Source organism: Rhincodon typus, chromosome 19, assembly GCF_021869965.1.
Source record: "Rhincodon typus isolate 14 chromosome 19, sRhiTyp1.1, whole genome shotgun sequence".
Taxonomy (NCBI): Eukaryota; Metazoa; Chordata; class Chondrichthyes; order Orectolobiformes; family Rhincodontidae; genus Rhincodon; species Rhincodon typus.
This window is the reverse complement of record NC_063350.1, coordinates 36,359,719-36,377,157: the sequence shown is the minus strand read 5'-3', so window position 1 is coordinate 36,377,157 and position 17,439 is coordinate 36,359,719. Positions and strand designations below refer to the sequence as shown.

General features: G+C 37.7%; 1 protein-coding gene across 1 annotated transcript in view; it reads right to left on the bottom strand.

The window, feature by feature from the left end:
* Positions 1–555: 555 nt before the first annotated feature.
* slc9a8 (solute carrier family 9 member 8) overlaps positions 556–17,439 on the bottom strand; it is a 67,888-nt gene continuing 51,004 nt past the window's right edge. Inside the window, exons 13-16 of the mRNA XM_020512236.2 lie at positions 14,532–14,643; positions 11,381–11,601; positions 10,843–10,989; positions 556–4,364 (exon numbers count right to left, since the gene is read on the bottom strand). Coding sequence (XP_020367825.2) covers positions 4,257–4,364; positions 10,843–10,989; positions 11,381–11,601; positions 14,532–14,643 — 588 coding nt within the window. The 3' untranslated portion in view covers positions 556–4,256. The remainder of the gene's footprint in view (positions 4,365–10,842; positions 10,990–11,380; positions 11,602–14,531; positions 14,644–17,439) is intronic.

The following is a 17,439-nucleotide window of genomic DNA, read 5'->3' as shown; positions in this document are numbered from 1 at the left end:
GAAAACAAAAGTAATAAGACAGCAATTGCAGATGCCTTCATTTTTGAAGCCTGAAGATAGTGACAATAAAGAAAGATTTAAATGAGTTAACTAGTTTTACATTTTAGGAAAATAAGATGAAGGGAGATTGTGAAATGGGTCTTGCATAGGCATGCATGAACCAAGACACAATACAATATCTGATGAATTTGTGCTTAGCAACAAAGGTAAGAAAATATTCCTGTACTATGATGGCAGACACGCTGGAAATACTTAGTATGTTTGTCAGTAACTATGGAAAGAGAAAGAAGTCAATGTTTCAGATCAATTCTGACGAAGATTTCTTGACGTCTCTTGTTCCTCTCTCCACAGATAGCAATAACCCTGGGTACTTCCAGTATTTTTTTCTTGCAGATTTACAGTACCCACTGTACTTGCATTTGATGAACATTTTCCTGTTGGATCAGTTTGAGTCATTTTAAGGAATGCTTCAGTAATCCTAGATAACAAGGTGTAGAGCTGGATGAACACAGCAGGCCCCATTTCTGAAGGAGGGTCTCGACTCGAAACGTCAGCTTTCCTGCTCCTCTGATGCTGCTTGGCCTGCTGTGTTCATCCAGCTCTACACCTTGTTAACTCAGACTCTCCAGCATTGGCAGTTCCTACTATCTCTGCTTCAGTAATCCTAATTATTTTGTAGAATGTGTACAGTTAATAAAACTAACATATCCCACGAACATATTTAATATTGAATTTGTCCATTTAAGATCACACACATTTCCCAAAAAATTGTGATTTTCCCATTTATTAAATTACATCAAAAATAATGACCATTTATAGAAACTTGGATATCTGAGTTAGCAGCACTAGGGAAATGACTTCCAACAACTCAGCTGCACCATGAGCAGCAACTCTGTGACAATGCAGCCTACAATTTGAAATTGTTAAAATTTACAATAACTGGAAGGGATTTCAGTAGTTCTCATTTTACATGAATTGGTATTTTCATTTGAGAGAGCATTGCAAGTAACTCAAATACTGAGCTTGAAACAACTTAAAAGACAATGCTAAAAGCTGATAGGTTGTAGGAGAAGTATAATGACTTGGAGCAGTGGTTTAAAAAATGGTGGAGGGTGAAAGACAAATAAATGAAATTAAGTATGTAATTTATCTCTGTTTTTAAATGTAACTGAGAATATAGTGCATGGACTAAATTTTCCTCTTTTATTAGCTTTTTTTCTGGTAGAATATCTTATTTCCTTCATGATGTGTCACTAGTATTCTAGATGTAATCAAAATAGCAGATTGATAGAGAACTTGTTTTAAAACAAGTTTGAAACTCTGCCCACTCTTAATTACTAGACAAAATGTAGTATTTGATGCATGTTTAATATGGACAAGTGGGCTTTGCAATCCTTGTTTTGACATATTTCTATCTCAAGCTTGAATAACAATAGATGGATAGCATTGCAGTGTCAGCTTCTGCCAAAAAACATTTCACCATTTTTTAGGCTAATATAAAATTTGTATTAAGGCTACTCAGAAGTATAATCATTGCTTACAAAGCTAGCAAACTGAAATCTAATCTTTCAAATATTACTGAAATTTTATCAGTTGGTCTTGCAATGTGGTTCATTAGAGCTTGCTGGAAACTACATACATATGCAGGACCTGGTTCTTTGCAGGAAAACTGCATTTGTCCATATTGTGCATTTCAATTAAAGTTTGGGGTACATGGTTATATGGAGCATTCCTCATAGTATGCCTCAATTCAAGTCAGCTTGCCCCCTTTTTTATTCAATTTAAACTGAAAGTTCTGGACTTAGTGTTCCTTGGTGCATTCTCCATGGAAAAACCTTGACCAATCTGAGCCCATGTGCCAACCAATCTCTCTGCTCATGCAATATAAATTTACAGACAGCAGAATGTTGCAGACAGAATGACCCAGGTGCCTTGTAGACTAATCACAATGTTAGCGTACAGGTATTGTTCAAGTTATTAGCAAACTGCCTTTATTGTTAGGGGGATGGAGTAAAAAGGTAGCAAAATCCTACCATAGCTGGTCAGGACATTGCTGAGATGATACTTTGAGTACTTTACACAGAACTGATCTCTTTACTTAAGGAAGGATAAAATTGCATTGGAGGAGTTTGGAGAAGTTTCATTAAACTGATTCTTGGGATTATGGAATTGCCTTAAGAGGAAAGGTTGAGCAGGTTGAATCAACACCAAATTGAGTTTAGAAAACTGAGACGTGATCTTACTGAAATAGAAAATTTAAGGGGGCTTAATCGGGTAGTTGACAGAGTCTTGCCTCTCATATTGGAATCTAAAATTAAATCTAAAATGGATTATGAGGAGAGACTGAGTAGACTGGGATTATACTCACTGGAATTCAGAAGAATGAGGGGAGATCTTATAGAAACATGTAAGATTATGAAGGGAATAGATAAAGTGGAGGCAGGGAGGTTGTTTCCGCTAGCAGGTGAAACTAGGACTAGAGGGCATTGCCTCAAAATAAAGGGAAGCAGATGTAGGACTGAGGTCAGGAGGAACTTCTTCACCCAAAGGGTTGTGAATCTGTGGAATTCCCTACCCAGTGAAGTGGTTGAAGCTACCTCACTGAATGTTTTTAAGGCAAGGCTAGATACATTTTTGAACAGTGAAGTAATTGAGGGTTATGGTGAGTGGGCGGGTAAGTGGAGCTGAGTCTCAAAAAAATCAGCCATGATCTTACTAAATGACGGGGCAGGCTCGAGGGGCCAGATGGCCTACTCCTGCTTCTAGTTCTTATGTTCTATCAGTTTCAAAAGAAGGGACATTCCATTTAAGGCAGAGATGAGGAGGAAATTCATCATTCAGAGGGGTGATAATCTTTGGAGTTTCCCACTCTAGTTGGCTGTGGATGCTGGATCATTAAATCTTCTCAAAGCTGAATTAGACAGATTTTTGTTCACCCAGGATAATGGTGGAGCAGGCTCAAAAGTGAGATTAAGGGCACAATCAGATCAGTCATGATCTTACTGAGTCTAGAAACAGGCTCATTTTCATACACGTTACTCTGACATTTTGGATAGATTATCTATATTTTTTGAGCATAATTGTGATGATTAGTTGCTGTCTTGGGGACTAATTTTATCTGATTGCTAACTCCTGGTATCAGGCTGAAATAGAACTATTTGTAAAAGTCTGTCTCCAGGTCAGAACTTGATAAGATGAGTTGGCATTCTTATCCTTGCATTTTAAAGAAACAAATTTTGCATCCTTGACAAAAGTGTAAAATTTTCATGTACAATGTATGAACATTAGGTACAGCATCAAAAACATAATACCTTCCCCATAAGATTACTCTTAAATCAGATGATACTCCATTTTATAAAGATGAGAAGTTTTCCTTGTAATGCACACTATTATTTTGCTGAATTGCTGCTGCATCCCTTTAGAGTCACAAATGTTGAATTGTTCTCAAGGAAACACAGGCTGAGGTCAGTTTGGTCTGGTAAATTTGTAGGCTAGAATATGCAAATCCCAGTGATATAATTAAATTTGCAATGACTCAAATATTCTAGTTTAAAATCAATTGGAACGGAATGAAAAATCCCTTTGTAAGTGTGATTTATTTGAACATACTGATGGTCCAGACAAAACGTTTGTGGACAATCTTGTGATGCAAACACAACTCATCAAAATCTGGGAGAACTGGGTTAGAACATCTAAAGGTGGTAAAACTTACATCGGAGTATCATGACTGCATCAGCAATTTAACAAGTAAAGGTTGAGATAAGTTACAAAGTAGAAAGCAAAGTAAATTTGTCTAACAATAGCAGCAAGGGGAGAAAAAGCAGCAGGATTTATAATTTAGCAGCTAAATGAACTCATCAAAATTCTTCATTATCAGAATGCTCAAGGAAATTGGGGATAGTGAAAAACTGTAATCTTATTTACAATAAAGTGCATATCCGCTTGTGATGTAAATGTTAATTTACATTTAGTTTTTTTTAAGATAAATATTTCTTAGATTAGGGTTAACTGCCCACCTTCATAATGACAATCTAAACATGCAAAATATTACATGGAAGAAGTAAGTGTACAGATTTATTTGCCTTTAAGGAAAGTAAACAGCCAACAGATGGCACTATGTACACTTTAAGAGGCTCAGAATGCAATGTTGTGTAATTGAATCAAATTGGTGCCAGCCCTTCTCCTGTATCCTAATGGAACTTAATATAGTGGTGCAATGTCTGGAGTAAAGTCCAGATGTTTAATTAATCCATACGCTAGAGCAGCTCCTGTTCATCATCTTCAGAACCTGATGGTCCTTGACGTACCTCCTCATACCACTTGTTGGTTAATGTTTTCATCTGTATTCGGCCATGATGGAGGTCCTAGAGTACATATGTATAATCAGAAATATGAGATTAGAATACATTTCAGTAATTCAATGCATCTCAGTAAAATTACTTATCTGTGCTGTTTTATTTATCTGAGCTCTGGGAAAGAAGCTTTGACCAGCTTGAGGTATAAAGGCAGTATACTTTGAAGACAGTGCATACCCTGAATTGAAAGTGTCACCTATTTGTTAAAGGCACTGCAGATTTCTGATGGTGAAACTGGGTGCTTAGGCACCAGTATGCTGCTGGCAGTTATGAGCACGTTATTCTATCTTGCAATGGGTGCGAGCTGAATGTGGTGAAGGTGAATGAATTAAACTGGAATGCGATCTAAACAAGAAGCTCGTTTTGGAAATCAAAGGGTGGATGACAGAATTGAGGAAACAGATATTTTTGCAGGAAACCAAAAATCACAGATATACACAATTAAGATCTACATGTACTTGGCCAGTAGTAATAGAGCAAAGTAACAAACCGCATTACTGTTTTAAGAGACTCACAATTTCAGCACTGAGTTTTAAACAGTATTTTTAAATTCTATTGCTTCTACATGCTACTGTCCAAGTAAAACATTACATGTCCCTCCAAATATATGAGAAGGACCTGCCTATAGGAACTTGCTACCCAGTAGGTTAAATAAGCAAATGATTCCATTTGTTTTGGATTTTTCTTGATAATGATGACAAAGAAATACAAAGAATGAGAAAATGTATATTAATTTGCAACTTTCCTGCTTACTACGTCTGCACCAGTATTTAATGCAACAAAGGCCTGCACAAATAAACTTTCGCTTAAACAAAGTCAAAGTCAATGTTTGTTCAGAATCTCTCTCTCCAAACTGCAAGCAATGCAGTTCTTCCTGAACATGCCTTTTCCTTTCTGCTTATCATTTTTAATTTTCTTTTCAGATAAACAAATAAGGCTGCTGCAATCATTTATGAATGCTATAAACTATATAAGGAGAAGTAACATTTTACTTCAAATGTCGTTGAAAAGAAAGAAAATTATCAGTCATATTCCACTTTTAATGGCTATGTTGCATTTCTGGCAGAATATTAGCACACCCATGTCATTGAAAGTTAAGTTGAAACATAAGCATCTATGATTACAGCCTGGTTAACATGAAATGTTATTGATTAGCCATGGCCAACTTCAAATTATACAATTATATAGAGTTGAAAAGGATAATGAAAAACCACTGATTATATGTTCAATGGGGACAGAGATGTACAGTGTGATGCAAGTTAGAAACTAAGATGACACTTAGTGATAGACTTGGTAATTGTACACTTGAATTGTACAATAATCCAAATGCACTGTTGAGGAGTCATCAATCAGCCTCGTCCATTAACAGAATCTACAAGGGTCAGAAATAAAGTGAATAGCAAAGGTCTTTTCCCTAGGGTGGGAGTGTTCAAAACCACAGGCATATTTTTAAGGTGAGAGGAGAGATATAGAAGGGACCTGAGGGGCAATGTTTTCACAGAGGTGGGTTCATATGTGGAATGGACTACCAGAGGAAGTGGTAGATGCAGGTACAGTAACAACATTTAAAAGACATTTGGACAGGTATATGAATACGAAAGGTTGAGGGGGCTATGGACCAAATGCAGGCAAGTGGGACTAGCTTAGTTTGCGAAACTTGGTCATGGACTGTTTCCAAGCTCTATGACTACGACTAAACTTGTTACTAGGGCTCGAGAAACTTACCACTCAGATCATAAGACCACATGATATGAGCAGAATTAGGCCATTCAACCCATTGAGTCTGCTCCGCCATTTGAGCATGGCTGTGTCTCTCAACTCCATTCTCTTGCCTTCTCCCTGTAACACTTGATCCCCTTAGTAATCAACAACCTGTCTACCTATTTATAAGTCTTAAATACACTCAATGACTTGGTATTCACAATCTTCTGTGGCTATGAATTCAACAGAGTAACCACCCCTTGGTTGAAGAAATTCCTCCTCTTATTAGTCCTAAAGGTTATCCTTTCACTGAGACTGTGCTCTTGGATCCCAGTCCCTCCTATCATTGGAATCATCTCAACATCTTCTCTATCCAGTCTCTCAGCATTGTGCAAGTTTCAACACGACCCTCCTCACCCTTTTAAACTCCATTGAATACAGACCCAGAGTCCTCAAATGCTCCTCATATGACAAGCCCTTCGTTTCCGTTATTATTCTTCTCAACTTCCTGGAGACCCTCCAACACTAGCAACTAGTACATCCTTCCTTAGATATGGGGCCCAAACTGCTGACATTATTCCAAATGCGGTCTAATCAGAGCCTTATACAGTCTAGCAGTACATGTCTGCCTTTGTATTCTAGCTCTCTTTAAATGAATGCCAACATTGCATTTGTCTTCCTAAATGCGAACTGAACCTGCATGTTAACCTTATTGAGAATCCTGAACTAGGATTACCAAGTCTCTTTGTGCTCCAGACTTCCGAAGGCTATCTTTTTTAAACTGGGAAAGGTTATGCCTCTTCTTCCTACAAAAGTGCGTAATGTCACACTTTCCCACACTGGGCAAAATGGCGGCACTTGGAATAGATTCTTCTAGCCTGTCCTGGTCCTCTGCAGCCTCCTCACTTGCTCAACACTACCTGCCCTCCACCTATCTTTGTGTCATCTGCAAACTTAGTCCAGATTGTTAATGTATCACATGAATAGTTGCAGTCCTAACAATGACCCCTGCGGAACTCCACTAGTCACTGGCTACCATCCTGAAAAACACCCCTTTATCCCACATCTCTGCCTTCTGCCAGTCAGCCAATCCTCTATCCAGCCTCTAACTCCATGGACTCTTATCTTACATAGCAGCTTCCTGTGTGGCGCTTAGTCAAAGGCCTTCTGGAAATCCAAACAGATCATCACTGGCTCTCCTTTGTCTGAATTGCTTATTATTTCCTCAAAGAATTCTAACAGACATGTCAGGAATGACCTCCCCTTGATGAAGCTATGCGGACTCAGACCCATTTTACCATGCACTTCCAAGTACTCTGCAATCACATCCTTAATAATGGACTCTAAAATCATACCAACAATACAAGTCAGGTTAACCAGCCTACAGTTTCCTTTCTTAAACAGGGGTGTCACATTAGCTATTTTTCAGACCTCCAGAACCCTTCCTGACTCCGGTGATTTCTGAAAGATCATGACCAATGCCTTCACAATCTCTGTAGCTATCTCCTTCAGAACTCTGTGCTGTAGTCCATCCAGTCTGAGTGATTTACTCACCTTCAGACCTTTCAGCTTCCTGAGCACCTTCTGCTTAGTGATGGTCACTACATTCACCTCTGTCCCCTGGCTCTCTTGAAGTAATGGTATGCTGCTGGTGTCTTCCATTGTGAAAACTTATGTTAAGTTCCTCTGCCATTTCTTTGTTCCCCAGTACTACCACTTCAGCTTCATTTTCCAGCAGTCCTATGCCCACTCTTGCCATTCTCTTACTTTTTACACATATCTTAAAAAAAAACTCTTGCTCTTCTCCTTTAATATCACTAGCTAATTTACCCTCATATTTCATTTTCTTTACCCTATTTTTTTTAAAAAAGTTATCCTGTGCTGGATTTTAAAGTCTTCCCATGAATCTTCACCACATTGTACACTTTCTGTATTGTTTTTATAACCTAACAGGTAGCTCATTGCAAAATACTGCAGATGCTGTAAATGTGTGGAGGGAGAAAACTCTGAAGACAGGTCAAAACCCTAAAGTGTCAGCTCAGAAAGTCTGATTTTTAGCTATTTGTTTTCATTAAGCCAACTGGATGTGCTGTCAGGACCTAATGCAGCTGACTCGGTGGAAATTTTCTTTGGACAATTATCTTGCAGCTGGAAACTTCCAAAAAAAGTTCCCTACAGTCAGCAATTTGAGGGCTCCAACTGACTTAAGCTTAATATTAACCCATGAAAAGTTAGAGAATTAAAAGCCTCCTCGAACTCCTGGGTAACCATCAAATTGAATTCTCAGGTCACCACCAATCTCCCTAAATACACAAACCTGACCACTGGCCCTTCCAGAACCTTCAATCACCTGACCTCATCCCCCAACCCCAACTATCCATCGCTCACTTCCGGCCAAACTACCCTTAGCCTTACCCATTTCCCTCACTAGTCATCCAAAAGGCATCCCAGACAGCAACATCCTTCACCCATCTTCTATTCTAAACCCTATATTTATCTTTACATAGAGCTGTCAAAGCGGCTGGCTGCAGGACAATTAAACTCCCAGAATGAAGCACTTACTGCTGCAAAAGGTGTGGTTTTCACTCTCATTGACTGGGCTGTTAGCTATGTTTCCTTGATTGGTCTCCACTCCTTTGCAAAAGGAGACATCCATCCAGGAAATTCCAGGGCACATTTGATCAAAAGGTGAGTACATATCTTTTAGTCCAATCAAAGTCAGAAATAGGGTTTCTGATCCTGTTGGGAATTACTGGACTCTTTCTGTCTTTATAGACACTGTCAGACCTAGAGTATTTCCATCATTTTCTCTATGTCTCAAAACTGGTAGGGTATTCACTGTTGGACAAGTGGAATGAAGCTTACACTATCCAATGGTGCAGACATGTTGGAGCAGCATTGTGGGATCAACTGTGTCAAATTCTGGAGACAAATTGAGAAGTATTAGGAAGAATAATGTGTCTTTGATACATGCACTTTCAAAGTCAAAAAATCATGTCCTGACAGCAGTTTTGGTAGTACAGTGGGACGGGAGAGCCAGAATGGTGAAATTTTAAAATATAGCCTTGGGAACGAAGGGCAAATACTTGGAAGCCATAATTGTTCAGGAATAGCACCAGAACGAGAGAGAATTTTTAACAATACCAATCAAAAGGAGAAATGGTGGCATAGTGACACTAGACTTGTACTCTAGATGCCCAGGCCAATTATCTGGGGTCATGGGTCAAATTCCATCAAGGCAGCTGGTGGAATTTAAACAAGAAATTTAAAAAAGGCTGGTATTGAAAGCCAGTGCCAAAACGTTGGTCCACTAACAATATCCTTTAGGGAAAGAAATCTGTTATATTAAACCAGTCTGGCCTACTTGTGACTTCAGACCCACAAAAAAAAAAGTTGTTGAGTTTTAAACAGCTTAGCAAGGCATTCAGTCCAAGGGCAATTAGGGAAAGCCAACAAATGCTGGACTCTCCAGCAATACCCAGATCTCACAAAAGAATAAATTAAATTACCATCATAGGAGTGAAGAGGAGAAATAGGATGAGCAGTTTAATGGCAATAGTGCCAAGGAGCAGGAATCTCATTAACAATTGATTAGTGTTATCAGTGAGTAAATACATGTTGTTGCAAGATGTTGTTTTTGAAGGGTGATTAACCAGATGTGGCTGACATAATGATATTGCCAGAAGAATAATATACATATGTAAGATACAGACACAGGAGCCCTCTGGGGATTTTACTCGATTTGTTGAAGCTAGCATAAAAATTTAAAGATGACATACTTTCAACTTTCTGAAGAGCTCCGGGTATATGAATATATAATGATGCCTTTACCTCAAAAATGTAAAGATTTACTTTGTAATCTCATTGATTTGACTTAATATGGAATACCAGTGTTTCAATATATCCTAGTCCTTGACCATGTATTAGAAGCAATAATATCTTACACAAACTCAACATGTTCTCTCTCTAATGTAAAGGCAGCTTATGTCAAACAGATTTGGTTTTCGAGAAACAGCATCTCAGATTCTTCAAAAGGAACTGTTTTGGATTTCCAGTATCTGCGCACTTAATTCCTTAAAAGTGGAATTTAACTAAATCCAAATAGCTTAATACAAAGTTACCCAAAATTCCTCAGGCAACAATCCAACTATTCCAAGTGCTGATCAACAAAACAGATGTCAAGACCAATAAAATAGATGTCAACTATGAATTATCATACTGAATTTAATGAATATGCAAAAATAAGAACAACTGCAAGTCTTTATCTCAAGTCTGCTCTACCATTCAATGCAATCATGCTACTCTGTAACTCAATTCCATATGCTCACCTTTGCTCCATATCTTAAAACACTCCTTGTAGAACAGTGTTCCAAACGCCTACCATCCTTTGTTTGTAGAACTTCATTCCAGAAAAATCAAGCTCTAACTTTTAGGCTATGTTCCATAATATTACTCTCCCCAATAAGTGGAAATAGTTTCCCTCTATTGACTTTATCGATTGTCCTTGATAAAAAGTTCAAGGATATATTCTTATGTATTTTACATAGAATATAACGAGAAATGGAAAAAGAAAGTATGGAATGTTAAACTTCACCACATTAGAATAGCTACGAGAGAAGGAAGAATCTTTTTGAATTTCCTAATTATCAAATCCAACTATTAACTTCCTTTTCCAAGGTTAAAAAATACAGTAAATTCTAGTATTTCACAGCCAACATTATCAGTTTATGCACTATAGTATATTAAATATTGATTTATTGATCAAAGAGAAATTAGAAAGGCCAACCTCTGGAGTAAGTCTTCGTGTAAAGAAAGGGTTCAAATATTTCGCATCCAGCCACATGAAGCCTTTGAGATCATGCCGCTTGATGTATTGTGCTTCATACTCTTCCTCAGTTAGTTCTGATAAATGCTCAGATTCAATTGTATTTCCCTGGAAACAACAGCAACCAATTAGAACTATGCATATAATTATTAGTCTTTTTATACGGAGTTAGATTGCCAACTACATTTATTGAATTCTGTAAAATAACGCCGCAATTTTTACTACCAAATTGTATTATTCTACTCATTATCTTTAATTAAAATAAAAGACAGTCAGCAAATTCAAAGTATTATAAAGTGGCTAAGAAAATGCTGCATTTTTAAACAATTGCTTTAATTCCAAAACAAGTAATTGGGTCTTTTATTCTAAGAAGTTATGACTGTGGTATTCTATCTTAATTGTTCAATTCCCAATTTTCTGATTTGGTTGATCGGCTGATAGGAAGGCTCATGTGTCAAAGTGCCACAAAGGATGGGAAGACAAAAGGCAAATCAAATACCATCTTCTCAGTTTTGCTGAGGGTAATATCTTTCTTGTTTCTTCTGTGGGTTTTGGAGTCTTCTATATCCATCAACCTGATGAGAGGCATTGTTCCTCCACCCAAAACCAGAATCGTGAAAAGCACAATGACTATTGTGGTTGTTCCAATGAGCTGACGCTTCTCTATTGGCTCCATCTCCAAATGTAGACTCAAAGCATAAGGAATGGCACCACGTAGACCTAATGTTCAAGCAAGGGAACAAGTCCAAAGGATTTAAGGAGTAGCAAGGAGATAAAATCACATCAGATATTGTGTCCATCAATGTTGATTAGGGCCAATTTAACATCAACTGAGGTTTCAATTCAAACAACAGTAGTGTTTTTACTAAAACCAAACTCAAAGCATATTATAAAAAATTACTATAGAGTCAAATTTGTGTATTATAATAAACACTTAGTTATAAAGTAGATAGTCACGACAGACAGATGTTTGGATTAATTTATGATTGAGTTACCTGCGGTTATGATATACCAATGTTGCTTGTTTAAGATTGATTATACTTAGGAGATCAAATGTAGGATCAGCAAGTTAATTTTGGAATTTGGAGGATGTTTTGAGGTGAATCCAGGAAGATTAGGGAAGCAATGTTTAGGAAGGTATAGCATTCAATGAAAATACTTCATAGTGCAAAAGATGCCATTGTGAAAACAAATTTATACACTGACCTTCATGATATCAAGGTGCCCCAAAGTGTTTTACAGCCAATTAAGTACTTTTGAAGTACAGTCACTTGTAATGCATGGCAGCAATTTACAAATAGCAAGCTCCCACTGGAAGTGCTGGTTGAGAATGCGACAAATATAGAGGTTTGTTATGTGACCATGCCTTTAATTTAGGGTAAAATTGAGGAATGAAAGGACTCATGCGACCTGCTCTGAATCCTGCCTGATAACAAGCAACTCTGCTGACAGTGAATACACAGCTTATACAATTTCATGATAGAATAAACTTAGGGAGGTGTAGAAGATAGCTAACTAGCACACCTCCTGGACTCAGCACCCATGAGAGTTGTTGTGCAGTGGAGCTTTGAGAGTGGAAGACAGCATAGGAATTCATTGCAGGATTAGGTTTCAGAATTTTCTACAAATGACACTGAACCTCAGACAGGTGCAGTGAGAGTGTGACAGCACGAGATACAGGTAAGACTCCATACAAAATAGAAGTGGGAGCCTTCACTCAAATTGAAGAGGGTTTAAATGAAGCTGGAAGATTCACCTGGCTTTGATCAAAAAGACGGATCACCAGCGTAACGTGTATTATGAGAATTTGCAAATAGAACTGGTTTTAGAATTTTAGTCTGCTAGTTTGGCGATTCTTGACGCTTTTTTTCAAATATATTGTATACTGCTAGTCGAAGGAAACAAGGAAGCCAACTAGTACTGTCACATGGATACAGTAACAATTTCTGATCACAACACATGTACAAGTAGCAATCAGCCATAAACACAATTGATTAGAAGTACCTTAATCATGCCATAATCAAAGCAGTTAACAGTCAGTAGTTAATAAGAGTGTATTTTTGTTAATTTATATCAATTACATTAAATGACCATTTTAAATACTACTGTTAGAATAGACTGTAGGAAATAAATAAACAAGACTCCATGGGTCTTAATAATAGTAGTGCCCTTGAGTTTTAAACTATAGGGACACTTATGAGTAAAAGTTTGGTCATTTTTTAAAGATAAAGTAAACATTCTATCAAGACAACCCATTGTATGTTGAAGGTAACATGCACACAGTCAGATCTATTCAGTGATGATCATCATATTAAAATTTATTGAAATCTAATTCGTTAATAATTAGAGAGGTTGATATCAAATTGGGTATAAAAGGAAGGTTCAGACAGACATTATTTTATATGCTTCATATGTCAAATACATAGCAGATGCAGAATAACATGGATAAGTATGTAGCTGTTTAGTTCTGTAGGAAAAACCGAATGACAGGGCATACTTAGGTGGTAATAGATTGGGAAAGGTCAGCATACAGACAGACCTGGGTGTCCTTTTACACCAGTCACAAAGCAAGCAAGTTAGGAAGGCAAGTTGCATTTTGGCTTTCATAGGAAATAGGCTTGAACAAAGGAGGAAGGAAGTCTTATTATAGTTATGCACAGTCTTGATGTGACCACACCCAAGTACTGTGTACAATTTTGGTCTGCTTAGCAAAGAGAAGTAGATGGAGTGCAGCTAAGGCTCATCAGGCTGATTCCTGTGATAACAGGTTTACCAAACGAAAGGAGATTGGGTCAACTTGGCATGCATTCACTGGAGCTAAGAAGAATGAGAGAGAATCTAATCAGAACGTACTAAATTCTAAACACTAAAATGCTACATTGGACAGCTCTTCAAGATATGTCATGGAATTTATGTCCACCTGAGGGACAGATGGGTCTTGGTTTCTTGTCTCATCCAAAACCTTGCACTTGTGACAATGTACCTTTGGCTTTGGAAATGCACTGAAGTATGAGTTTAGATTATGCGCTCAAGTCCAAAGAGAGGGACTTGAAAACTAAACTATAACTATCACTGAACTAAAGCTGATTCATCTCGCATGTTTGTGGGAATGAGGTTAATGTAGGAAAGGTTGTGAAACTGGCAGAAATAAAATAGTGCAGCAATTTGCAAAAGTTGGCTTGAATTGTGCTTGACATGACAGGGAGAGGAGAAGGCAGAGAAATTCTTTTCCTTAACTCTGTGGTTCTTATCATTTCCTTCTCTTCCTTAAAGAAGATCTTTAAAATCCTATTTAGTCGTTTTTTGGTAGCCACTTTTAAAATTGCGTTTTTTCACTTTATGACAATATGCTTCTGTAAACTGTCGAGATATTTGTTCTACATTAGAGACACTATACAAATTTAGGTTTTCATTGGAAATGTAAATCAAATCAAATATGAAGCAACAAAAAAAAAGCTGTGATGAATTGTCCCACTAAGTTTAGCATCACTAAAGCATCAAACAGCATAACTTTATGTCCAGAGTACAGCAAATACAAAAAAATTCTAAATCTAATGAGTTTTGCTCGTTTTATATTATTGTTTTAAATGAAAAATGTTAAAACTTAAAACTACATTTTACTATGCTGCAAATAACAATTATCCACTTACCACTAAACCACATAACAAACATCATTTTGGGGGTAATTTTATGGTCTCGAAAGAAGTTCAGAAGGTAAGACAGCGGAAAGATATTCACTGCTCTGCCAAATAAGACAAGAACCTGTAAATAAAAAGTCTTATTAATAGAATTAAATACGGATAATAAACAGTAGTTTTTTTTGAATACATACATGTATTTAATTAGTAAGTTTAGTACAGCCAGCAACGCATTTGTCTTGATATTTTATTTACAGATTGCAGACACTAATTTGGTTTTGCTTCAGTGTCCACACCATTTCATTTGCGATTTGGTGAAAATAAGATCCAAGAATGAGTACATACGTATCAACAGTTGCAGCATTAAGGATTTTCTTTCATTTCATCAAGACTAATTTTTTTTTTGTAATATGGACTGTGGACTGAAATAGAAAAATGGTTGTTTTATAAAATAAGGATTGTGGAAGGGGTAGCTGCACTTTTTAAAAGCAAGTTCCTTTAAAAGCTACTGTAAGCACTACTTATACTGTTGTTTGTTCAGCCAGTAAAAGGGAAATTCAGTTGCAAATAAACTGTCACCAGGCAGTGAGTACAAAGTGAGATTCCGCCATCAACAAATGGACTGTGATGTGGTAACCAGCTGTTGACGACAAATACCTTCTGCCTACAAATGACTATGCAATTGGCTCCGAGGCAGGTGAACAACTTGTTGGTGTGAACAAGAGAGCCAGAAGCTTTGCATCTCCGGAAAGAGATAGAAAATAGAATCATACAGCACAGAAACACATCCTTTGGCTCAACATGTCTGCACCAAATATGATGACATTCTAAACTACTCCCACTTGACTTCATGTGGTCTGTACCCTTCTATTTCCAGCCTGTTCATGTGTCTGTCTAAATGTCTCTTAAAAATGTTGCTATCGTATCTGCTTCTACCACCTTCCCTGTCAACACATCCAGGCACCTACTACTCTTTTCTGTAAAAAAAACTTGCCTCGCACATCTTCTTACAACTTTCCCCTCTTACCTTAAACTTATCCACTTAATATTTGACATCTGCCTATCCAACCTATCCATGCCTTTCAATTTTATATATTTCTATCAGGTCGCCCCTAAGCCTCTGAGTCTCCAGTGAAAACAATCACAGGTTTGTCCAAACTCTCCTTATAGCTAATACACTCCAATCAAAGCAACATCCTGGTAAAATCCTTTTTGCAAACTCTCCAAAGCCTCCACATCCTTCCTGTAGTGTGGCAACCGGAACAGCACACCATACTCCAAATAAGGCCTAACTAAATTTTTATGCAACTGCAACATGACTTGCCAACTTTTATACTCAATGCCCCAACCGATGAAGACAAACATAACATATGCCTTCTTTACCACCTTATCCACTTGTGTTGCCACTTTCAGTGAACTATGAACTTGCACTCCAAGATCCTTTGTATATCAAATGTTCCCAAGGGTCCTGCCATTTACCATATATTTTTCTCTTGCATTTGACCTCCCAATATGCATCACCGAGCTCTAGTCCAGATTAAACTGCACTCGCCATTTCTTGGTCCAACTTTCCAACTGATCTATATTTGATTGTATCCTTTGATAACCTTCCTCACTACTCACAACTCCACTAATTTTCATGTTGTCCACAAAATTCCTAATCACACCACCTACGTTTTTCATCCCAATCATGTGTTTAAATATAATGTATATAAGAAAAAAAATAGGGGTCCCAGCACTGATACTTGTTGAAAATCACTAGTTACACATCTCCAGTCAGAAAAGCACCACTCCACAACAAACTCTGTCTTTGATGACCAAGCCAATTTTGTATGCAACTTCCCAACTCACCGTGAATCCCATACACTTAATCTTCTGTTCTGGCCTATAATGAGGAACCTTGTCATATGCTTTAGTAAAGTCCAAAAGACTATATCCACTAATCAATGGTTTTTTGGCAGTTCCTGAAAAAACTCAAATTTGAGAGACAAGACCTCCTCCACACAAAGCCATTCTGACTATCTCTATTAAGTCCATTCTTCTCCAAATCAAGTAAATCCCGTCTCTGAGAATCTTCTCCAATAATTTCTCGGCCACTGACACAAAGCTCACCAGCCTATAATTTCCTGGATTAATCCTGTTGTCCTTCTTAAACAAAGGAACAACACTGGCTGTTCTCCAGTCTTCAGGGTCGTTATGTGTGGCTAAAGAGGATACAAACATCTCTGGTCAGTGATCTCCTGTCTTGCCTCCCTCCGTATCCTGGGAATAGATACCATCAGGCCCTGCAGGCTTATCAACCTTAATGTTTTTCCAAGACACCTAAAATCTCCTCCCTCTTCATATTGACATGCCCTAGAATATAAATGTACATCTCTCTAATCTCAACATTATCCATGCCCTTTTCCTTGGTGAATACCGATGTGAGTACTCATTAAGGACCTCACCTACTTCCTCTGGCTCCATGCATAAATTCCCTCCTTTGTCTTTGAATTGATCCACCCTTTCCCATAGCTACCTTCTTGATCCTAACATACGAACAAAATGCCTTGGGGTTCTCCTTAATCCTATTTGCCAAGAACATTTCATGGCCCCTTTCAGTCTTCCTAATTCCTTGTTTAAATTCTTTCCTACTTCCTTTATATTACTCAAGGGTCTTTTCTGATTTCACTTTCCTATACCTTGCATATGCTTTCCTTTATTTTTAACTAAATTTTCAATATCTTTGTCATCTAGGGTTCCTGAATTTTGCCATCCTTACCTTTCATTCTCACAGAAACATACTGGTCCTAAGAGATAGTAGGGACAGCAGATGCTGGAGAATCTGAGATAACAAGGTGTAGAGGTGGATGAACACAGCAGGCCAAGCAGCGTCAGAGGAGCAGGAAGGCTGACGTTTCGGGCCTAGATCCTTCTTCAG